The sequence below is a fragment of the Akebia trifoliata genome, chromosome 3 (genome assembly GCF_017979445.1).
Source record: "Akebia trifoliata isolate Shusen 1 chromosome 3, ASM1797944v1, whole genome shotgun sequence".
Classification (NCBI taxonomy): domain Eukaryota; kingdom Viridiplantae; phylum Streptophyta; class Magnoliopsida; order Ranunculales; family Lardizabalaceae; genus Akebia; species Akebia trifoliata.
Genome location: NC_141377.1, coordinates 31776224 through 31801284, shown reverse-complemented (window position 1 = coordinate 31801284; position 25061 = coordinate 31776224). Strand labels below are relative to the sequence as shown.

General features: G+C 36.1%; 2 protein-coding genes across 2 annotated transcripts; one reads left to right on the top strand and one right to left on the bottom strand.

The window, feature by feature from the left end:
• The first annotated feature begins 294 nt into the window (after window positions 1–294).
• LOC147406395 (NAC domain-containing protein 2-like) lies at window positions 295–2094 on the top strand. Its single transcript, XM_086434402.1, has 3 exons — window positions 295–537; window positions 629–906; window positions 1246–2094. Exons 1-3 carry the CDS (start codon window positions 375–377, stop codon window positions 1690–1692), a joined length of 888 nt encoding a protein of 295 aa, XP_086290528.1. The 5' UTR covers window positions 295–374; the 3' UTR covers window positions 1693–2094.
• A 1049-nt stretch (window positions 2095–3143) lies between these two features.
• On the bottom strand, window positions 3144–20934 carry LOC147406394 (replication factor C subunit 3). Its single transcript, XM_086434400.1, has 10 exons — window positions 20697–20934; window positions 20360–20576; window positions 15848–15924; window positions 15594–15753; window positions 14859–14940; window positions 5560–5689; window positions 5359–5422; window positions 5196–5264; window positions 3599–3715; window positions 3144–3504 (listed from the first exon to the last, which is right to left on the bottom strand). Exons 1-9 carry the CDS (start codon window positions 20860–20862, stop codon window positions 3616–3618), a joined length of 1065 nt encoding a protein of 354 aa, XP_086290526.1. The 5' UTR covers window positions 20863–20934; the 3' UTR covers window positions 3144–3504; window positions 3599–3615.
• Between the last annotated feature and the right edge of the window lie 4127 nt (window positions 20935–25061).

Sequence of the window (25061 nt, the reverse complement as noted above, 5' to 3'; positions counted from 1 at the left end):
CAGTCTCATCCTCTGTCGTTTTCTCCTTGGGGCTTTTTTTCTCTTCTCTGGTCCAGCCGACTAACGATACAATTTTTCAAAGAAGATGACGCAAGCAGTGACACAATCATTTTATACTTTCTCGACACGTGTCACTTCAACTTTGTGATCACGGCTGCGGTCAACTCTCCAGACTAATCTTCAAATCTGTTGTTCATCAAACGCACGTGCTGTTCAAGAAACCCCACCGCCGCCTATGAGACACGCGTCGTTCAATCGTCTTTAAATATCGGCCTCTCTCTTGTGTTCTAAGTTTCAAGCTCCTTCTTTCTTACCAAAGCTAAAGCCTCTACACAGATAGAGATAGAGAGAGAGAAATCAAGAGAAGAAGAGAAATGAAGGGTGGAGATTTAGAGTTGCCTCCAGGATTTAGATTTCATCCAACGGATGAGGAGTTGGTGGTCCACTATTTGTGTCGAAAATGTGCTTCTCTGTCCATCTCTGTTCCTATAATCAAAGAAATTGATCTCTATAAATTTGATCCATGGCAACTTCCAGGTAATTTTTATTTATTTATTTTTTTCTATTTTTTTTAATATATATTTAAATTTCTTTTTTTTGTTAATTGAGTCGGTTTATGGTTGTATAGGTCTGGCTTCATATGGTGAAAAAGAGTGGTACTTCTTCTCTCCTAGAGACAGGAAATATCCGAATGGGTCGAGACCAAATCGTGCAGCTGGATCCGGTTACTGGAAGGCAACTGGAGCTGATAAACCAATTGGAAATCCGAAACCAATTGCCATAAAGAAGGCTCTTGTGTTTTATGCCGGAAAGGCACCAAGAGGTTTGAAAACCAATTGGATCATGCATGAGTACCGCCTTGCAGATGTGGATAGATCCGCTCGCAAGAACAACAGCAGCTCAAGGGTGGGTACCACTTACTACTTATCCTCAATTACTAATGATTTCTTATATATATATAAAGGGGTAAATCGGTCATTTAACTAATTACTGATATAATGAACACCGAAGTAGTTTAGTGATTCATAGTCCCACACCATTAGAAATCAGTCCAATCATCCAACTGGCATGGATTGAATGGTTTTTGATGAATATGAGTGGATTATGTGGGGTCCATTGAGAATAATATATATATTCTAAATATTTAATAAATTAAATTTTAATTGATTCGATGAGTCAACTCAGTAGGTTATATAAGTTTTATTTTCGTTAGATCTAACAACATTCACACACGATGCATTGCAGCTGGACGATTGGGTGTTATGTCGCATATACAACAAAAAAGGAAGCTTAGAGAAGGAATTCAATTTAGACAAGAAATCAAATCCATCACCTCTAATACATAAATCCGAAACCCAGGATCAGAAGCCAGATATTTCGACACGTGGACAGAACATGTCGGTCCCACCACCGTTACCATTTCCATCACCATCATCCATGATCAACGACTTCCATTACTTCGATCCATCAGATTCGATACCCAAACTACACACAGAATCAAGCTGCTCGGATCACGTGGTGTCAACTGAGTTCCCCACGTGCGAAAGAGAGGTACAAAGCGAGCCAACAGGATGGAGAGGAGATTGGGCTAATATGGGTAATTTAAACCCATATGATGCCCAATTCGATAACAATAATAATCAGCTATCGCCACTGCAGGACATGTTCATGTACCTACAGAAGCCCTTCTGACGTGGACGACCCAATCAATGTGGGTAGGGTCCCGAAAATTCTTTCTTTCATCCGTTGATGCATGATCAACATTGGACGATCATCCATCCACATGCGGGTGTAGTGTAGCAATACTAATGGGTTTTGCTAACATGCAATGGGGGATTACATCGAATGGTTATATGATTTGATCAGGTGGTTCAATTCATGTGGGGCTATGGTTGGTTTAGGTGATCCAATGTTGTATGTTAGATTTTCCCCCAAAGGACATATTTAGATGTATATACCTCTATACCAGATCTCTTAAATAGTTTATTTTACATATGTTGTCGTAATATATAGTTTAGAACTCGGCGAGTTATTTTGAAATTAACCGAGTCAATTCGACTCGAGTGAGTTATGAGGTGAAGCAACATTAAAACTCGGAATGTATTATTATTTTTGGATGAACAGAAATAAAAAAGACTTAACTAAAGAGTTTTTTTTTGTTTTTTTGAGGAAATGGTGGACTTGTGAAATTTGCTTCTTAACATTGGGCCTGGGCCTGCAGATCAGATGATCCAAATTAATAAAAAAGAATTAATCGAATAGATTGAGCTCTGGCTTTAGGATAATTCACATTGAAAAGGGAAAATTACTTGAAAGGCCCTGGTGGAGGGATTTTTTTCTTAATAATCCATTTAGTAAATTTTTATCTTTCTAAACCGTCCTCAGATCTAATTTTTCACCCACATTTCTCACTATTGAATGTTTTAATCGTTCATACTCATCGTTTTCATCCAAACAATGGATTTTTAACATTTTAATTGAGTTTTGAAGATTAAATTTTATCAGAAAGAATTTAAGAAAGAAGAAAAAGTCATTTTTAAGATTTTTTATTTTTAATTTTTAAATGAAAATCAATGAAGAATGATTCTTTTGTCAAGTTCAACATTTTTTTTTATTTAAAAAATAGTAAACTCGACAATAAATAAATAAAAAGTGTTCATCAGCAACAGTAAATAAAAAAGTGATAAGTTCATCAATTATGAAAGATCATTACGGAGAAAAAATTTACTAAATGTCCTATCAAACTCTCTTAAAACTTAGAGACTATTTAGAAAGAAGTTTTATAAATGTTCTTTTAAATAATTTTCCCCACTGAAAATCGTTCAGAAGCGAGATGCCAAATGGCAAGTCATCTTAGTCCCCCAACAACTTTTATAACCATGGGTTATAACAATCTTATTCTTGGTGAACTGCATCTTAGGTGGACTAACAGGAATCCTCATTTTACAATTCAACTCTTATCTTGAGCATTCTCACATAATTCTTTGATTTTTTTTTTTCAACAAATAAAGGATTATCCAAATCAACAAATCGTGGAATAAATCTTATGATTCTCCATTATTTTTTATTTTATACGGTGGGTTGAATCAAGCCCCGTCTCTCCACCTCTCGAAGCCTTAATTCCATAAAGCACCTATTTTATTAGTTAAAACATCATTTTTACAATCCTCAATTTGTTTCTGGATCTTTCCCAAATTAACCTGCCGAATAATCGCCGAATCCAAACTTGGTTACTACGATCTTGAGCCAGATTTTGGACAGTCCAGTACTAAAAAAAGGTATAATCACAAGATGGGAGCGGCGAAGAAAATTACTAGATGAAATGAAAACATCAGCATATGAATGTGTTCGTCCGCTTTAAATGTATAAAAAAAAAAAAAAACAACTTCAAGCATTCGGCATAGCTGATAAAGAGCCCATAAAAAAAGTGAAAAAAAACACACACACACACAAGCATTGCTCCTCTACATCATTGTTAGTGATCCATGAGCACCATCTGCACCTCTGAAATCAGAAAGAAAAAAAAAAAAGAAATTTAAGATCCTATTTGCATTTTTTTAATTAGTAGGAGAAATAAAAGCAAGAGACAGAAGGTTACCTGAATTGAAAACAAGATTACTTTGCAGCAGCAACCATAGCTGATCGAGCCCGCGTAAAAGAAGAAATTAATGATCCAAGCTGCAACTTATCATTGCACCCAAAACTCATTCTGTACCTGCATCCCAAACCAATCAGATGATCAAATGCTACTCCCATCCCATAATCAAGAATTTTTGGAAAAAAAACAAAAAAAAAAAAATGGGATCTACTCTCTTTTTAATAAGAAACATACACTCAAATGTTACTGTCAGAACTAACTAGCTTATAAACTTGAATTCATAGTATGAACCTAGTTGCATATGCTTTTAAGCTGTCAGGCGTAACGACAAGCAAGAAAGGGAAATCGATTGAGTGAGATACACAAAAATTTCATCTCTTGTTTCTAGATGCTTCTTTCAACATTTCTTTCTCGAAATAACTTGGTTCAATTTCAAGCACCCAAGTCAGTTTAATGAGAAAAACGATTCCAAGATGAAAACCACATTCATCTCCACCCAATATATTATGAAAAAATCACTGAAAATGTCCTATAATGTTGAATATACAAATTTCCATGCGTATATTATTATAATTTTTCAGTAAATTATCATTCTTTACCAATGGGTAGGGAATGTAGGATAGGTTGAAACAAATTTTTGATAAACTGAATGACCTCATGCTCACAGTGCCTACCAAGATGATTCAAGCTTCGATTTTCCAAAAGGATGAACTTCACGATGGAGGTCAGCCTATTTGAAACTTCTTAACTTGACAAATGTGGAGTTCTTCGAGGACTCCTTGTCCTCTCTGTATATAATTTTACTTATAAAAAAAAAATGTGGAGTTCAAGTTAACGGTGCAATTGACAGTGTCTATAATTGTTTTCAATTCATAACCACTTTCGACAAGGTTAGAAATGTCAAAATAGAATGACTTTTATGAGAATGATCTCCATGGTGAGGAGATTAAGCCTCACAAAAATCCACCCGTTGTGGGTCCATGAGTACATCCTTTTGTGTCAAGATAAGGTGACAACCTATCCCAACCCGTCTAAAAATTATTTCCTCAAAGAACAAACTCATATATTCCTTAAACAAGATCCATCAATTTAGCATTAAAGCTTTTATATTGAGAATAATATCATGCACATTTTCCTCTTTGCTTTCAAACCCCCCACTAATGAATTATTATTATGTGTGTGTGGGCGAGGGGTTAGGGGTAGACTTTGGAATATAATTTATATAGGCAATTAAGCATATCCGAGTTGGCTTGGTTGAATAAAGAGTCCCTCAGGTTTGCCTAGAGCTAGGTATCCCAAGCCTGAGAGGTCGGGTTGGGCTCGGGCTATGGTTGGGAAACCCGACCCAACCAGTCTGAGTTGCAGCCCCGAGTATTTGGTACTAGTATCAGGACGTATTGATAAGGAATGCTACATACAGTTTCCAGCTATCATAGTCTCACAGGGATGAACATGCACCTTATATGTTTGCCAATTTCTGGATTTGTTGCTAGATTGCATCACGGAAATAAACAGCAATTAAATTTGATATATCTCTGTATGTTATAGAATAAATTATAAAAGTTTAATACGAAAAGATCAAGAAAGAGGTGCATACTCAATGTCGGCCAAATCATTAATCAAGTGAACCCGGATGTCCGATGGCATTTTGATCTTAAAAATGAACCTGTTAATACAGTGCACAGAATGAAATTCATCAAACAAAAGCCTAATCCAGAATATAAAAAAATCAATTGTAGGCAAAGAGATATTTCACTTACATCATAACCTCTCTCACAATGTCTACCAAGGCCAGTCCTTTTCTCATCTTCATTTCAAATATGTCTGTACATAGCTAAGATCACAAAAATATGCCACGTGCTTGTACACAACAAATGTAAATACCGAACCAACCACATTAACAGATGGCAGAATTTATCATAAATCATTGAAGAAAGAAGATGATAGAAGTTGCTGGATACATTTAAAACTGGTCGTGAATGCTTCATTTAGAAGCCAGTAGGATATCTGCTCAATGTCTTTGGGCATTGGATTTCCAGTGCACAGATAAACAGCTTCTTCAGTTATATGCTCAGAAGCCATATGTGTTGACTGCACAGATCAAAAAATGGGTCAAATGATGTATGTGCTAACATGACCTCTAAGAAAGGACCCAAAATTTCCACTAGAGAAAAAAGGTCTTAGTTCAAGACTTGGGAATGAATCACAAACGAGGAAAACAATCCAAAATATGGAAATACTGAAAAGGAAGTAAATTGAAAGAAGTTTTTGTGAAGCTTCCACATGAATATAGATAGAAAAGGCTATGGTCTAGATGGTAAAGTGCATGGGAGCAATTGGATTGTCCCAGTTAACTAAGTTGTTCTGGAAAATGTCAGATGAATGGAAAATTTTGGTACCTGTTTAGATGAACAAGAGAGAGAAAATTGGATCAACTACCATTCCCTCAAACTTATAAGCCACAATACTTAAACTAAGAGAGTGATGGAGCAAAGATTAAGACAAGAAATGTGCATATCATAGAACCAGTTTGGCTTCATGCCAAGAAGTCAACCATCAAGGCCCACTTCTTATATAGTTAATGAATAGACCCACCAGGGGTTAGCTGAGATGGTAAGGGTGACTGGGTTTGCACCCCAGGTCACACCTTCGAGTCTCTATATGCCCCTCCACACAAAGTGGTATATTTAAATGATGTCACATGCAGGTGGATGGTACGTGCGGCCCGCCAAAGCAAAAAAACAATAGTTAATGGATAGGTTTCGAGAAAATGAGATTATCCACATAATCTTCAGTAACTTAGAGAAAGCAGGTGATTGAATTCCTTAGGAGCTAATTTAGTGGGTGTAGGGCATACGTTAAAGTGCAATAAATACACCTTGGGATTAAGCATCTGAGGGTATTTTGGTAAGAAAAGATTTTTTTAAGGGCATTCCCACTACAAAATCCAATTTCCAAAGTGTATTTATTGCACTTTAAAAAAGAGCCCTAAGTGGATACATTGACAACATATATAAAAGAACAAAAACTAGAATAAGTACAGTTGGTGATGAGATTAGAGAGTTTCTAGTTATCGTGGGATTGCACAGAGGATTTTCCCTGAATTTGTATCTTTGCACACCATTTACAGGTTAAAAACTGCTCATATTCAAGCAGAACCCCCCTTGGTGTGTGTTCTGAAATGATGTAGTTTGATTGATGATGCCAGAGAAATAGTACTTACAAAATTAGAACTATAAGGCGATAGCTTGGAATTTGGAGACCCAAGTCAAGTATATGCAATGCAATTTTAGTAAAGACGTGTAAAGGGATAGAGCATTAGTTTGGATTAGTGTGCAGGAAAATACCCCGAACCAAACATTTTCATTATCTTAGCTCCACTATCCATAAAAAGGGCGAGATTAAGTTGTTTTTTTGTTGGTTGGCCAAATTGGAGATATTTTGCCAGATTATTATATGACCTATACATATCAATCAAACAGAAGGAAAATTTTACAAGATAACATTAAGACCAGGTATGCTCTATGAAGCAAAATTTTCAGCAAATATGAAATAGAAGTCCACAAAATGATTTTAATACATATCAGGATGTTATGATGGGTAAGTGGAAGGACTAAAACAATGAAATCAGAAATGAGTAAGTTCAAGGGAATCTAAGAGGAGTCCCATCAGAAGATTAAAGAAAAGGACAATTTAGATGGTGGGGTCAAATATAATAATGATCAATCATGGAATTTGTGACGAATAGTGCTTTAGCATTGTGGATGCCAAAAAGCGCACATCCACCAGATGAGCATCACGTGTTGGTAACCAATGAATCCAAACAATCAATTAAGGAATACCATATGTTAGAAGAGTTTTCAGTAATTGAAATCCCTAGAATCAGGGGCAAAGTCAAATGCCATTTTCCTATTTAAATCCCTCCCAAAAAGATTACTTCCAACACCAAGGGATTGGTGGCACATCTTGACGTGAAAATGTCCCCATCTTGGTGTCTCAAGGAGAAAACACTAACAATTTGAGATAGCTTACTACGAGTATGACTACCATAATTAGAGATGGACCCAAAAAAATTAAAAAAACAACATTATGACATAGTCAATTGATCTATTGTAGTCAAAAAAACCTAAGCAACAATTAGACTAAAATCCTACATATACGCTATTAAAAAAAAAAAACCTAGCTAGGTGACCACCCAATGGGGATGTTATCCCCACCCTCGATATCCTCTGAATATTCTCTCAACCTCAGGCAATAGTAGTTGTGAGTGGTGCATAAATGAGGGAAGACTACTCACCTGTGCAATAAGGGCTCGATCAACTCAAGCTACAATTTTTTGGCTCATAATTGATTTGAGCGACAGGGTGGTTACTTTACAGGACCACCTAACTACAAGAAGAAGAAAACAGTGTTTTTAGGCATTTGAGGCTTTACACTTTGAGATGTGCCTCAGGGTAAGACTCATTAAAAAGCCTCATAGAGCAAGGAAAAATGTAAAAATAACTAAGACCTCTTCTCCAGACAGGAAGCTCCCAAAAGGGGTTATGCCTTTTAGCCAATGCATATGCCTCACATTATGCCTCTTGTTCTGTTTCTTCTTCTTTTTTTTTTCTTGTATCTTCTCTTGAGGAAACCTTGTCCTCCTTTCAATAAAATTTTCAGTTATAAATATAAATATATATATATATATAATTTGATTCATAGATAGAGTTTTGTTGTACTTAGCATCAAGCAGAAAGGTTATTGAAAAGATAGACTTTAGTTATATATTTGCAATAAATATAAATGATTATTTTCCACAAAAACTTTCATTTTTTAAGATATAAATATTTTTCTTGCTAAAATATAAACTAGTAATATTTTATATTATTTTTAATGTAGGGGACAAAAACATAGATTTCAGTTATGTGGATACGGAATTTGAAATATGGAAACAAGTAGTGCCTACCTTATCTTGTGTATTCTCAACATATCAATATTTATCAATGCGCGTCAACACGGAAAATATGATATATTTAACATAAATTGTTGTAAGATTCATTTCATAACCTACTTTTACAATGTTAATCATTTGTACGTCATATTATTAATTTAAAAATTCCTTGCATGTGAAGCTTACGCCTTGTGCCTTGACGCTCAACCTCTAATCTAATGCCTCAGCATCTGAAAACATTGGGAGAAACTAGTCTAGGAAATTAGTTTAGGTGGGATTGATTCACTTGATTTCTAAGGAGATTAATTTGCCTCACATCATTTTTCCCCAACAAATGGGCACATCGTAGCTTATGGACTACAATGAACCACATAAATCGCCTCTCAAAACTTATTGTTTTTTCTTTAAACTTTGGGTATGGTGAATGAATCTTGAGGAATTGATGTCATACTCGCATTATTGCACACACAAGTACATGTTGAAAGCTCATAAAAGTTATAGGAAAGTGGATGATGTACGACAACTTAAATTTGTTCAATTCTAAGGTTATTCTACTTTGGTAAGGGTGGTAGAAAGGATTATTAGGTGGTGGTGAAGAACAAAGAAAAATGATTGAAATATTTTAATGTACTTGGTTGGGGTTGGATAGGAGTTAAAGATGATATAAAATAGAAAATAGAAAAAAATGAGAAGATAAAGTAGAAGATGAAATAGTAGAAGATAGATGGTACTTTAGTCTAGAAGAGTTGTAAAAAGAGAATTGTCAACTCTCATAATGAAAGTTTGGCAAATATTTATATTAACTAATGTGTGAATGGCCATAGATGCCCTTATATAAAAATAAATAATAAACTACATTATTCCAATACTCCCCTTCAAGTTGGGGAAAATATATCAACTAAGCCCAACTTGACAAGATGAGAGTTAGTGACAGAAGGACCAACATATTTTGTAAGCACGTCAGCAAAGTTGATCTGAAGAAGATACAAATAAGGTCTAAAGGGCACCGGATCAAACTTTCTCCCTGAGAAAATGTGCATCAACCTTTATATGTTTGGTTCTTTAGAGAAGAACTGAGTCCGAAACAAACATAATAACAAACTTGTTGTCACAAAACAAAGTGGAAGAATCAGAGACAGGAAATCACAGTTCCATCAGCAAAGATCGAAACCAAATAAACTCACATATGCCAAGGGCCATAACACGATATTTAACTACAGTAGAAGAACGGGAAACCACACTCTGTTTCTTTCTTTTCCACGAGATCAGGTTACCACTTTGGAAAGTATAGAAACCAGAGGTAGATATTTTATCTGTAAAAGAACCAGTATAATCAACATCAATAAAGTAGGATAAATGAGGTTGAGCAGCGGACGAATAGAATAGCCCAAGAGCAGGACGTGATTTCTAATAGCGAAGAATACGATAAACATCAAGTTGAGAAGTACGTGGAGCATGCATGAACTGACTAACCACACTAACCGCAATGGTTAAATCCGATCCAGTATTAGTCAGACAAATCAGATGGCCTACGAGTTTCTAATAAGAAGAAGAATCAGATGATAGATCATCAAATTCGTATGAAGGCGATGATTCTGATCTATAGGAGAGAAAGTAGGATGACAACCAAGTATACCAGTGTCCTAAAGAAGATCTAATATATATTTGTGATAGATAACGAAATACCACAACGAGAACAGGCCACTTCTATCCCCAATAAGTATTGAAAGGGACCCAAGTCCTTAAACCTCAAAAGCATGACCTAATAGCATCTTTACCCTATCAATCTACTTTGCATCATCTCCAATCGGGATAATATCATCCACATAAACCAGAACAATGGTGCAATGACCATTTAATCCTCGACGATCAAAGCAAATATAATCTGAGTGGCCTCTAGAAAACTCCACATATAAAATAACCTAAAAAAAAACATTGAAACCAAACTCGCAGAGATTGCTTCCGGCTATACAAAGATTTGAGAATGCGACATAGATAAAATCCAGGAGAAGGGTCCATATAGATAACCTCAGTCAAATCACCATTTAGAAAGGTATTCTTCACATCGAGTTGGTGAAGAGGTCATGAGTGACATGCAACAAAAGAGATAAGAATGCGAACACTAGAAAGTTTAGCTACAGGAGCAAATGTAACACTAAAATCCTTTATTGGAGTCTGCGTAAACCCCTTAGCAACTAAGCGGGTCTTGTATCGATCAATAGTGCCATCCATGAGATACTTGATAGTGAAAACCTATTTACAACCAACAGTTTGCTCCCCAGAGAGAAGAGGAATAAACTCCCAGGTATGATTCTTTTGCAAAGCATCCATCTTAGTAATCATGACTGCAGTCCACTTATGATCTTGTAATGCCTCTGAAACAAACCGAGAAACTCGAATAGAAGCAATGGTGACAAGGTAGACCTGATAAGAAAGAAAAAATCCCTGATAGGAAACAAACTGGGCAATAGGATAATCGGTAACACACTATCGTTTACCTTTGTGAAGTGTAATAGGTAAGTGAAAATAAAAAATAGAAGGGATAACATCGAAGATGTGGCACGAAAGTAGGGAATATTTTAAAAAATATGACATCCGTAGAATGTATGACACGATGAGAAACATGATAATAACACTGATACCCTTTTGACATAGATAAGTAGCCCAAGAAAATCCACTGAATAGCTTTGTCCTCTAATTTCGTACGGTAAGGGGTGTGATCCTGAACAAAGCAAGTGCATTAAAAACTCTCGGTGTAATCGAAAGAGGGTGTTATCAGGGCAAAGAACATAAAGAGGCACTTATCCCTCTAAGATGCAACTCAGAGCACAATTAAAAAGAAAAACCACAGTAAGAACCACTATGTTCCAATATAACTTAGAAACATGCATGCCTCGAAAAAAGCAACGGGCAATATTATAAGGTGGTGGTTCTTGCGTTCCGCCACCCCGTTCTACTCAGGAGTGTAAGGACAGGCCAACTGGTGGAGCATATCATGCTTATGAATGTGAGAGTGAATCCCATCAGAAATATATTCACCTCCATTATCAGACCGAAGAGCTTTAACAGTAATGTTGTACTAAATCTGAATCATTTTAAGAAAGTTAACAAAAATAGGAAGCACTTCAGACCGAGATCACATCAAATAGACCTAAGTATAACGAGAATAGTCATCGATGAATGTAACATAATACCGATGACCAATTAAAGCAGTAACAGGAGAATGCCCCCATACATCAAAATGAAATAAATCAAACATAGTATTAAATCGATGCATGCAAGAGATATATGAAGTGTATGTTTGGAGAGCTCACACACAAAACACTAACATTAATACCCACTACAAGATTTTTTTAAAGTAGGAAATAAAGGACATAAGTACCAAAAATTAACATGTCCTAAGCAAGCATGCCACAAATCTAATGACTGAGAAGAAAAAGTATGACTCCCAAAAGAGGGTAACATAAAGGCCAGAACAGCAGTATACGGAGATCCAAATAGGTATAACGCATCCCTCTCATACCCCTTGCCAAAATCTTCCTTCAAATCAAGTCCTAAAAAGTACAATGAGTAGAAAAAAAAAAGGTCACTGAGCAATTTAAAGATTTAGTAAGATTACTCACAGACAAAAGATTAAGAGATAGGTGAGGAACATGAAGCATAGAGTCAAGAGAAATACCAGATGATAAAATGGTACCCTTACTGTGTATAGGTGTAAGGGACCCATCAGCAAGGCAAACCTCCCTATGAGTATCAGGAAAAATAGATGAAGTAAAATGACTAGAATCACTGGTCTTGTGATTAGAGGCACCAGAACCAATAACCCATGTCAGGGGAGTTGGACCAGGAGCTTATAAGGAGAGAAACAAGACAATTTATGTCCCATGTGGGACTAAACTCAACATGCCCTCGCACGTGTGGGCTGAATTACGCCAAAGCATATGGAGATACGAACTGGGTGACGTGGTAGAGAGAAAGGCCTGCTTTGATACCAAGAAAAATTGTAAAAAGAGCTTGGCAGATATTTATATTAACTAATGTGTGAATGGATATAAATGCCCTTACATAGAAATAAATAGAAAACTAATAATAAACTACACTATTCCAATAGGTCTCACACTAAAAATGTTCTCAACATGATCCAAATATGGAGAAAATCTTAAGAAGAGTCATAAAAAAAAACTTATTGCATAAATTGTTAAAACCAATTACTATGCCATACATATAAGGTCTCTCATATTAGACTCAAAACCCTAATCCTAACATAACTTAAACATAAGCACTTTTGACCTTGAGAAGTCAATCTCACGTAAAAGTGATACCCTATCAGTATTTTGACAATAATTCTCTCAAAACTAATCAGAATCGAAAAATATTGGGCTTGTTAGATAATTAATTCAATAACCTTTCAAATGACACAAAAATCAACCTCATACGAAAATTTTTGACCCCTCAAGGCCTAAAGAAAAATGATGTGAATAATATCTAGACTCAAATTAAATATCTAAAATAGCCCCAAGACAACTCAAAATTAAAAATAACTAATCTGAAATAATCCCAACAAGATAAAAGTAATAAAAAAACCTAGACCCAAACAATTGAAAACTAAAATAATTACAAATTTTCCATTGGAAGCTGTGATTATAAGCTTTATTTGCGTCGCGCATTAGTACAATTTAATGTTAAATTAGATAAGAAAGAATTTCTTTTAAACAAATGCCTTAACATAGATCATAGCTATCGATAGGGTAGAATTAAGGAATATGATCCACAAAATTGACCTTAAATTATTGGAATACTACATTGCGAATAATGATGATGACAAAGAGGAAGAGGACAAGGAAACAAATGAGGGAAAGGGGGAGCGAATGTTAATGTTTATAACTGACTATACATGTTGGATAACGTTGAAATGTTCCAATACCTTTTCCAGTTGTTGTCGATGTCTTTGAGAAAATGGTAGGAATTTAAAGATGGAGCATCAAATACATCATCCTCATGGTGAAGACTATCCTTAGCTAGTATATCTCTAATTCTGACGTGAATGCTCTTCGCTTTGAAGATTTGGTCTTCAAGTGAAAGGAAGTCCTTGTATTTTCCTTTGTAAGAATCTCTCATTTTTAGTTTCTTTTCTTGTTTTTCCTTTTATCTGTTTCTCTAGTTTTCCCTATTAAAACTCATTTTTGTGGATCACAAAAAAAAAAAAAAAAAATGATTTACATCAATGATCGATATCAGATGGTACAAGTATGTTGGGTTAGCAAAGATGAAAAAAGTAATTGCGATGGCCACCCAAAGCATGACACCTCACCCAAAAAGAGACGAACACATTGAGAAGGGGTCATAATCCAAAACAGAGGGGTTCTTTAGAACCCAAGGATGGCATCAGCGCCTTGGGAGAAGGTGAGGCGTACTTACAGAAACATAAACAAACAAGGCTATAAATGGAGTGTTGGAGTGCATGCCATCCCACAATTTAGTATGCAGCTTACTGAGTCATACTATGTCAAAAATAGTTAGTCTTTGAGTCTGGTCAGGCCACTTTTAAAAAGATATGGATGCCACTCTTCTAAGGCACCAACAAACATGGTACCAATAACTTACGGAGAGGAAGATAAAGATCCATTAGAGACTATGGGGGCATTAAAACACATCGCCTTGCGTGGGAGCGTGACCACAAGCTTAGCGTGAATGTGTATGTTGTTAGGCTGCAAAGTAAGCATGAATGCTTACATTGCCAAAGTCCACACTTGGTCTCTAACAAGTATGAGGGGTTTTTTGGTTACCAATTTTATATTCCTCATGGTCATAAAACCTACAACCCCTTAGGCCATTGATGTAATGCAGAACTACAAACTAAGTACTAGTGAACAGTTGGTAACTTGGTAGGGTGCCAATGCCTTATGTGCCACATTGCAAGGGCTTATGGTAAGGCACAAATGTTGCACTAAGATCATTTGATCAGCATGGTGCCCAGTCAACTTTATGAGACAGAGAATCAAACCGACATGGCATTTTGTAAATGCATTGCCTATAATGCTAATCATAAATTCACAATAATAGTGACTCAGAATTTAAGCAACATTGCTGATAAATTTTGAAGTTGTAATGATGCCTAATAATTATATAGTTTGTTTGATCAATTTTTATAAGCAACTATAAGATACTAGTCAACGATTGTACAACACAATGATAACTTGAAGATTGTAGCCCCAAATTGTAGATAATCAGCACGATGGCAGACTAAGAAATTAAAAGGAAGGAATACTGAATTTCTAGGCCAAAGAATATAACAAAATCATCTATCTAAATAATAAATGTAAGAACCTGCAAAATGTTCAAAGCCTTTCTCATGTCGCCATTGCTCAACCGTACCAGGGCTGTTAAGCCATTCTCATCTACATTCAGCCTATTTCAAATAAAGAACCATCAAAGAGAATTAGCATCCGCCCATAGTCAAAGCCGAAGGTGGAAAACTTAAAATCTATATTTTTACCCACAACATATTTTCTTTTACGTAATTCATATTTCCATGATCATAAAAAGGAAAAGCAATTCAGCATCCAAATGGCAAAGTGTGCTATTCATTTGAGATTAAATGATAAATGAAGCCTTTATCAATCACTGGGAAACTCAGTTTAATGTAAGTGCCAAAAGAAAGAACTCTTAAAACCTATTCAAATGTTAAAGAAGATAATATTACAGACATAGTACTAGATTTTGTTGATTTCAAGTTTTCAACCCCCATATTTGGTTTAACACATAGATGATGATGTATATGCCCTCCAAGAAGAGACGAGAATAATGTGATGATCCCTAATTTAATTGTTTAGAGACATTCAGATCTTTCCAATGCTGTAAAGAACATGAAATTGTATATCAGAGATTATGAACATACTACAATTTTGCAACACAATGAAAAATAAGATCTAAGATAGTGTATACAATTATTTATACTACCCGACCCAAAAATAAAAATAACAGATACATTGAAATCCACAAAAATGTTACTAACAGTCTATTCAACAACAAAACATTGCCCATAAATGAAACAAGTCATACCCTTCAGCATCAATTACATATTTAAGGCGTTCGGTGACGTGAGTAGCATCAAGAGGAGCAAACCGAAATCGAGTACATCTTGATTGTAATGCCGGAATTATTTTGTTGACATGATTACAAATAAGTGCAAACCTAGTGCTCTTTGTGTATTTCTCAATCACTACATCATACACAACACAGAAGTTAATACAATGAAGGTGAACAAATAGCCTCTAATAGAAAGAAGGAATAGAGAGAAAATAACGTGGGCAAACCTCTTCGCAAAGCAAATTGAGCATCCTTTGTCATGGCATCTGCCTCATCCAGTAACACCAACTTCACAGATGACTTACTGTAAATAATGAAAAGTGGTTTACATGAGTTGACACATCCAACAACACAAAAGTCATACTTTCTCTCATCTTTGTCTAACAAGAAACTGCCATTGATCCAGCGCTGGCAATGATCTGAAATATACCCGACGTCTGAACCGGTCCAATCCGAAAAAACTTGAGAAATCGGATTGTCGGATCTGATTCGGATTGAAATCTTAGATCCGAAATAATTTCAGATCGGATTCAAATCTACCCCAATCCGATCCGAACATATTTCAACAATTTTTTTTTATTATTCTTAATTTCATATAAATACATATAGATAAAACATTTTTGTCTTTTTTATTTCCCTCTATATTTGTAGTAGGAAAGTAGATTGTTTAAAATTTTATATTTTTAAAATTTTTGAACATTGATAATTTGAAAATAAGGCATGTGTTCGGATCCGACCGGATTGGTTTCGGATTAAGGATGAAATGAAACGGATCGGATTTGGTTCACGTATTCATTAATCCATTTAGATCGGATTGTGTACATCTTTAAAAAAAATCAGATCGGATCGGAGTGGCACTGATTAGGTACCGAACTGATCCGTTGTCAGCCCTACATTGATCTTCTCAACAATACTTGGTCAATTTAGATACAACAACCATTACCCATAACCCTAACTTCCGACTTATAGATAGTCGAGGTATAAGTTGATAAACGTTGCATGAATCCTAATGAGACATGTGGACAAAAGATATAGTTAATTAACTCCACTAACTCATTTCTCAAGTTATACTAGGATGGGGAACGAGTATGAAGCTAGAATAATAATAATCATCATCAAAAGTGTACTTACAAACAATAAGATCGAAAGATCCAAAACCAATAATAAATGCAATAGGTGATGAAAATAGAAATGTAGAGACTCTAATGGAAAGCTAAGTGACACATTACAGTGAGAATACGATACCAACATAGGTGGTCACTATCACAACTAAGAAAAGTTGATAATTTTTCATAATGTTAAAATTTTGGATACTTGAGCAAATTCAATTAGCTTGAACAAAGAGAGTGATCTACAAAAGAGGAAGATAAAATAAAACACAAGCTAGAAATCTCTCAAGACATCACTGGTGAAGGAGAAAATCAGTCATGACCACGAATTTTGTGTTCTCAGATAGATATATAGTCAAGTAGTGACAAAGGCATTTATAAGAAGGTCCACTAAAAAAGTTACTCGAAAAGTCAGCAACTATGAAAAGTGTATTAATCAAAATTTCATATATATTACCTCTTCATTGTTGCCAAAAATTTGAATTAAAAAAAAAAATACTAATCAAACTCTCAAGACATCACTGGCAAAGGTCAAATGGAGAAAAAGGCATTTATAAGAAGGTCCACTGAACAAGTTACTTGAAAAGTCGAAAACTTGCGAAGGTTATTAATCAAACTTTCATGTATATTCAGTCTTCATTGTTGCCAAAAATTTAAATAAATAATAAAAGAAAACTAAATTGATTCTTCGAATGTTGATTGATGCAGTGCAACAAGTTGGAGTGGGGCCACGGATCCAGACGAGCGACGAATTCATAATAATTCAAAGAAACCTATTCTTGAATGGAAACGTCGAGATCTTCAAGATCCACAACAAGCTATGGTCTTTTTGTTTTTAGGCCCAATTCCTTCCTTTAACCTACTTTTTAGACATTTTTGCTATTTTAGGAAAATTTCGTTTTGTTAATAACTTTAGTTATAGAAATTAGAATCACACATTGTCGATTCTTTCTTATTTCTAAGGTCAAGTAGTATCTATTTTCACTCCTATGTCGTTTTTACTATTTTTAATAATTTTTTTGAGAGTTTTCTCTTTATTTTCAATTGCTTAGTATTCTGTATGAATCAATGAGTATTTTATGCCCAATTGTTCAATATTATTTTCAGCATCAACGAACCAATTGGAAGACTGTTTTTTCGCCCTGCATCAGTTGATATCAGAGCTTGTGCCGATTGTGTAGCTTGTTATTCTTGTAAAGATGCCTCCAAGAAGACAATCGGTTCAATGCGATGCTACACTAGAAGATGTATACGAATTAGAGAAGTCCGTTGATTTACTCTTTACGATCAAAACAGACTTCATATATAGTAAACCGTGTAATGCGGATGTTTTTTCACTCTGATCCTATCTATGATGAGTATGATGATGAAGTTGAGGAGCAAGAAGTTGTTTACGAATATGTGGAGGAGGCTCTAATACCATGACAAGCTTCTTTACATCCAAATGTTAATCTAATGACGGTTCGTTTTTCAACAATATCTTTCACAATATGCACGATGGGCAGAGAATTAGTTTACGGTATGATGATCAACAATGGAAGCTTAAGGGACGTTATTTCAAATAAAATCTTTTCCAAATTACATATAAGTGCTCAAATTCATCCACGTTTCTCGGTTCGAGAAAGGTAATGGTGACCTTGGGTTTAAATTCAGTAAGGGTTCCAATCTTCCTACAATTGCAAAGTTCGTCGATTCTCCTATTACATTGTGTATTGGTTTGGCTTTGGCATATCGATTGGAGATAGATTTTAATTATGTCCCAACTATGGTCAAAATCCTATTAGATGAGTTCATCGATGTATATCTCGTAGAACTACCGCTCGGATGGCCTCCAAATTGTTGTCCAATTGTTGCGTACATTAAGTCGATCATAAAAGTAGTTGGACCATATGATTCAAACAACGACGCCTTGAACTCGAGGAGAAGTTCCTTTCAACCCGAGGAGAATGATGCAATGCAACAAACCCAAGTGGGGCCACGGATCCGAACGAGCGACGGTACGAGCGACGATTCAAAATAATTCGAAGAGACCTATTCTTGAACAGAAACGTCAAGATCTTCAAGATCCATAGCAAGCTATGGATTTTTTGTTTTCAGACACGATTCTTTCCTTTAACCTACTTTTTAGACGTTTTTGTTATTTTAAGAAAGTTTCGTTTTGTTAATAACTTCAGTTATAGAAGTTAGAATTGTGCACCGTCAATTCTCTCTTATTTCTAAGGTCAATTAGTATCTATTTTCATCCCAAGGTTGTTTTTAATATTTTTAGTATTTTTTTCTATTTTGACTATTTCATGTTCTTCTAGGTTTAAGACTTTTTTATATAAATAGTATTGTAACTCCAATATGAGGGAAGATCTTTGATTAATAAAATTTATGATTTTTATAGAGTTTTCTCTATATTTTCAATTGCTTGGTATTTTGTGTGAATCTACAAGTTTTTGATGCCCAATTGTTCGATAGTCTTTTGAGAATCAATGAACCAATTGGAAAACCGTTCTTCACCCTGCACCAGTTAGTATCAAAGCTTGTGTCGATCATGTAATTTGTTGTTCTTGTCCAGATGCCTCCGAGAAGACAATCGGTTCAACACAATGCTACACTAGAAGATGTATACAAACTGGAGAAGTTCGTTAGTTCGCTCTTTACGATCAAAACTGACTTCAAATATAGTAAATCATGTAATGCGGAAGGTATTTTTCACTCCAATCCAATCTATGATGAATACGATGATAAAGTTGAGAAACAAGAAGTTTTTTCTTGAAAAATATAGCAGGAGCTTTTTCCTCCTTTATTAGTTTCCTAATTGACTTTTGGTATTCATAAGCACATTACCTAGACCATTGGAAGGTCAAGCTATTGTCTGTAGCCAAATTCATTTAATTTTCTCCCACTATTTGTGCTGCGTTTTGCTCAGTTGCAAAGCTGTTTGCATCACTATCGCTTGGATCTAAGGAGTCCATGAGAGTACAATGATAAAATTTGCAACAATTTTGAAGATTTCTTTCAAGCATGTACTTGGAATTTGTGATAACTTAATCGATTTAGATACTATAAAAAACCTATCTAACCTTTACTCAAATACATTAATATAAGTACCATTACTTTGCCCTAGAAACACCGTCTTTCACGTTCTTATGAAACATAATAAACAAATCAAAGCATCCATAATAATGTGAAGCAATTTTTCCATTGACGATATAAACCTCGAGATCACCAATGAATCACACACCCAAAACCGGTGCTGATGCTATCTTCATCACTGTCACTGTTAGGTACTGTTGTAATGTCTCCAATACTTAGGTTAGAATAAAACTCGAGTTCAAAGAACGATAAAAAAGACTTGTAATTATAGTCCTCTTTACCTATTTATAGGATTATCTTCACAAAACCCTAATTTAGTAGTTTCCTTACACTTCTCCTATTTTCTCCTCCATGATCCTAATGATCCATGATTATCCATTTTTTGGGATCTAAACTGTCAATTACCCTTCTAATACGAAACCCTAGGCGATGCATTCAATATGATTAGTAGCATATTTTTACAAACACACAAAGTGCTATTTCAAATCCACTTACAATAACAAATAAATAAACAAAAAAAAAAAAAAAAAAAATTCAAAATTATACCCAAATGAGAAGCTCTGAGTGCTAGCGAAATCTTGGATTTGTTGTCGAACAATGTCGATTCCTCTATCATCGGACGCATTCAACTCGAGAATCATATTGTGGTATTGAGCCCCATAAAGCTTCCGAGCTACAGCAAGAATGGTGGATGTTTTACCAGTACCAGGAGGACCGTAAAGGAGGAGATGAGGCAATTTCTTCTCGTTTGTAAGCCTGTCAACTGTTTTTTACAAGAAGATTGAGAAACATAAAAAAGCAAAATTAAAGATGATTATAGGGTTTAATGAAGAAACCCTAGAAAAAAGAAAAAGAAAAGGGTTTTATGGTTAGGGTTTTTTACTAGTGTCGATGATATCTCGATGTGCAGCGACATCTGCGAGCGATTGAGGACGATACTTCTCAACCCAAGGTGTGGCCTTGCCTGGGACGATGATGTTCTTGCCTTTGTTGGGTTTGATGGGGTCATCAGAGCCGTCGATTTCCATGGGAGAGATGATCTCCGCCATTAACTTCACTTCCTCCCTCTCTGAAACTCTGTTTTTTTCACTTCACATTTCCGTTGTGGCGCCAAAAAAAAAAAAAAAAATAGAGGGCAAATGAGCACACTGATCAGAACCGTTGATTTGCATCAGAGGGTGAGTAGATATCGAGTTGAATCGTCCGAGTCAAATTTGTCTCCAACGATTCAAACCACTTAAAAAATAATAATTTTGTCATTATTTTAAAGTGGATTAGTAAAATGTTAGAATGACATAAGGTATTCACTGCCATTCTCACAAATCTGACGTGGGATGTGCACATAACCATATGAGTAAAAACCATCTACAATTTTGTATGCATCTCCATGTCAGAATTATGAGAATCACAATAAATCTTGTGTCATCCCAACCTGACTCTATTTTTATTAACTCAGGTTGATATTTTTGAAAACATAAATGCTGGGTTGACATTGGATTTACTGCGATTCACACATTTCTGCCATGGAAGTGCACATAACTTTAGATGCTTTTTACTTGTAGCTACGTGGTTTTCGTCATTACGACGGCCACAACTACTAAATATTGGAGTCGCCACCATTCAAGTTTGAAGTGGGTGTGAATGGTCACCCGATGTACATTTTGCGAAAAGTGACATTTTTGGGCGTTAGTGACTCGCAACGGATAAAGGTTGATCAAACCTAGAGGTTTGGGTAAGCGGCTCGATTGGAGAAAGGGGAAGGTGTTAGGCACCCCTTTTTCCCCGCCAAATGACGGTAACCTCTACACCATTCGGTCATTTTGGTTTTTAAAAGAAAGTGAAAAATGTGCCACGTGGGTGCGTTTGTACCCTACATAGGGATTTTATTATTGGCTTGATCATAGGATCATCTCATTGAAGGAGATGATCCTAATGAATTATTTGCCTTAGGGACTACTCATTTAAAACAAAATGAAAGAGAAAAATGGGGTATTAGAAGGGGGAGGAGGAGAGGATAGAGAGGGAGGGGGTGTACTTAGAACCCACCTTGTACTCTTGATCTTCTTTTCTTCTTCTTCTTCTTTTCTTGAATTCTCTTGAGTTCTTAGTGGAGTAGGAGAGAATATGTATGTACTTTTTTTTAAGGTTATAATGAGAGTAGATGAGAGATGAGTTGAGATTATATTTTTTTTCTAGTAAGACTTGGTAACCATTTTTGGGATGAGAGGGGAGGTATTTATAGATGTTTGGAGGGGGTTTGGAGGTATAATGGGATGAAGAGTTAAGAGGATAGAGAATGGCATGATTTTTAGGAGATGAGGTTATGAAATTTGGAGTGAATTTATGGGTAATTTTGTAAAGAATGAAAATGGATTGTATTTCAACCCAAATGGTTTGGATCCTACCCAAACCCATTTAGGTAGAATGTTGGGTGGGATGAGATGAGTGATGGTTGATGGGAGGAGTGGGAGTGTAAGAGAGTTGTTTAGGGAAGGAGTGTTAGGTTAATGAAAAAGGGTAAGGTGGAGGGATGGGTAATGTAAGAGATTGGTTGGTTGGTTTTTGGGAGAATAAATGAGATGATGCCATGTGACAATCATGATGAGAGGGTGAGGAATGAGATTGGTTGATTGGTTGATGGGGGTTGTTTGATTAGAGAGAGAGAAATGGGTTAGTTGATTGGTGATGAATGAAGTATGGGTTGAGTTGATTTTATTGGAGTATTTTAAGGAAGATGATGGGTAGAGATATGGGTTGATGATGTTAGATAATGGTGATGGATTAGGGCATGGGTGGAGGTGTGGGTGGTTGATGATGTTTGAGGATGGGGATAGGTTAGGTTAGGGTAGGGTATGGGTTGAGTTGATTTTGGTAGGGTATGGGTTGAGTTGATTTTGGAGGGAAGGTGATGTGTTTGATTGATTTTTAGATAATGGTGATGGAGGTAGGTGATTAGATGAGGGAGGTGAAAGGTGGTGATGACATGTGTCATCTTTTGGTGTGAGGATTGTGATTGATTGATGTGGGTAGTAGTTGATGGATTAGGGTTGTGGGTTGGGTAATTGGATATGGATAGAATGATATTTGTGGGCTTTTGGTGTTGGGCTTTGGTTTGTAGATTATTTTAGGTTGGGTAAGGTTTGTTTTGGGTTGGATTTTGAGGGTGGATAGGTTTTAGGGTTTAGAAGGTATGAGGTTATTTTTGGGTTAAAGGTAATGGGTTTATGAAGGGGTTGAGGCCTTGTGGGCCTTAGGTAGGTTTAGGGCATTTGCGAATTTCGAGGTAGAGTGATGGATGATAGATGAAGGGTAGGTTTTCCAAGTCTCACCTTTTTTTTAATTTTTTCAATTTTTTGTATTTTTCTTGAGATTATTGGTCCGATCAAAAATGTCATGTGTTTGGCGATTTGGGCCTTTTAGACCTGTTGGAGAATTTATCAATTTTTGGATGTGAGCGTGGAGCGGTGATGTTGGACACATGTGGGATGGGTCACACCCCTTCTTGTGGGCCTCTTAGACCATTGGGAGGTCTTAGGGCATTGATTTATTCAGAATTGTCATTTTTTAACGTTTTAGGCCCTTGAGGCCCGTTGGCCTATTTTGTTGGAAAATTGGTATTTCAAATGAGTCGGGTAAATGGGAGTGTGCCGAATCCTTTTAGTGGACATACTAACCCATTGAGAGGTGTTAGAGGCCTTGATTTTGGTTAAAATTGATGATTTCAATGCTTCGGGCCTTCGAGTGAGGGCCCATTCAAATCGGGGTATCTACAGTTGCCCTTCTTTGCAGGAATTGCGTGCAAAGAATAGACTAAACCCTTATTTGTACGGGCCCGACGAAATTCTGCAAAACACGACTTCGAATTACCGGCTAAATTGATGACTTTTGTAGAAAAATGGTTACTCAAGCGCGGGGTTTGACAGAGTTACCTTATTGATTCTTTGGTCTCGATGGCGCGGAGCTCGTGTGAGACCTCAGATTTGATGAAGATTTGGTGATTTTGAAATTTGGGTATTTCTCGGTCGTGTTTTAACAAATCAAAATTAAGTGTAACTTGAAAGGATTTTGAAAATTTTCTGATTTTTTCAATTTTTGATTTTTTTTATTATTTTATTTTTATTTTTATTTTATTTTTTATTTTTTATTTTTTTTCTTTTCTTTATTATTATTATTTTTTTTTTACTGATCCGTGCTTGGGGCACGGATAGTTTTTGATTCACTTATATCCATGTTTGAGGCACGGATGGCTTTGATTCCATTTTATCCGTTCCAGGAACGTGGATGGTGCCATTTTTTTTTAATCGTGTTTAAAACACGGTTGTAATAAATACTTCCCTATCCGTGCTGGTAGCACGGACCAGTACGATTTCGAACGTTTTAAATCCCGCGCGCCTCCTCATTTTCGATTTCTTCTTCATTTCCTTCGATTTTTCCTTCTCTCTGGCGACTTTTGGCGACTTCTCTTCTTGCCTCTTCATTCTCTTATTAACTCCCCTCTTCTTCTCTTCATTTTGTCTTTATTTTCATTGATTTGGACCTTTGGCGAGCGTAAGTGGGAGTGAGTATTGCTTTTGAACGCTTGAGGGAGGCTTTGGAGTATGGACGAGTTCGATTGGACTACGATTTTGAGTCGAGGTAAGTCCTTGGTTGACCCCTCTCTTTTGGCTTTCTTGTTCACTTTGTATGAGAATTTTTGTATCGTGTGCGAACAATGTCTCTACTTTGTGTTTCCCACTCGACTTTCACTTTTACATGCTTTATATGCGATGTTTCTCTCTTTCCTCCAGCATTTGCATGTGATATCAATTACTTTGTCCATCTTTTATGCTTTCTATGGATGTATGGGTTACTGTTGGTGTTGGGTGAGAGGCTTCCCAGGATGTTTGGGAACTTGGTGGTGGTGGAGGGAGATGGTTGTGGGTATGATTGGTGGCTTTTGAATTGTGCGGCAAACTGGCATGATGGGATTTACGGAGAGTGGTGGTGGATGAAAATTTCCCAGGATGTCGGGGAATTATAATGGGGTATTGACAATGCTGTTTTGGGTTGTAGGAGGGGTGGTTTTTCGGGCTGTTAATAAGATATCGCGGTTTGGTACTGTTTTGATGAGACTGGACCATTTGGGTGACTTGGATTGGCAGTTGATTCTTGGGTGTTCGTCGGGTTTGGTAGGTTCGGTTCATAGTTTATTTAGCCAGGTTGGGATGTATGGGTTTGTGAAAAGGACTGGGTGTTTTTAGAAGCGAGT

Excerpts from the sequence above, each read along its gene's own strand:
- LOC147406394 (XM_086434400.1), bottom strand. The coding sequence starts at position 20,862 with ATGGCGGAGATCATCTCTCCCATGGAAATCGACGGCTCTGATGACCCC. Across the intron at positions 15,925-20,359 it reads ACTCAGAGCTTCTCATTTGG|TAAGTCATCTGTGAAGTTGG; the intron begins GTATAATTTTGA and ends CATTATTTACAG. Across the intron at positions 14,941-15,593 it reads TATGTAATTGATGCTGAAGG|GCTGAATGTAGATGAGAATG; the intron begins GTATGACTTGTT and ends TATTTGAAATAG.
- LOC147406395 (XM_086434402.1), top strand. The coding sequence starts at position 375 with ATGAAGGGTGGAGATTTAGAGTTGCCTCCAGGATTTAGATTTCATCCA. Across the intron at positions 538-628 it reads TGATCCATGGCAACTTCCAG|GTCTGGCTTCATATGGTGAA; the intron begins GTAATTTTTATT and ends ATGGTTGTATAG. Across the intron at positions 907-1,245 it reads AGAACAACAGCAGCTCAAGG|CTGGACGATTGGGTGTTATG; the intron begins GTGGGTACCACT and ends GATGCATTGCAG.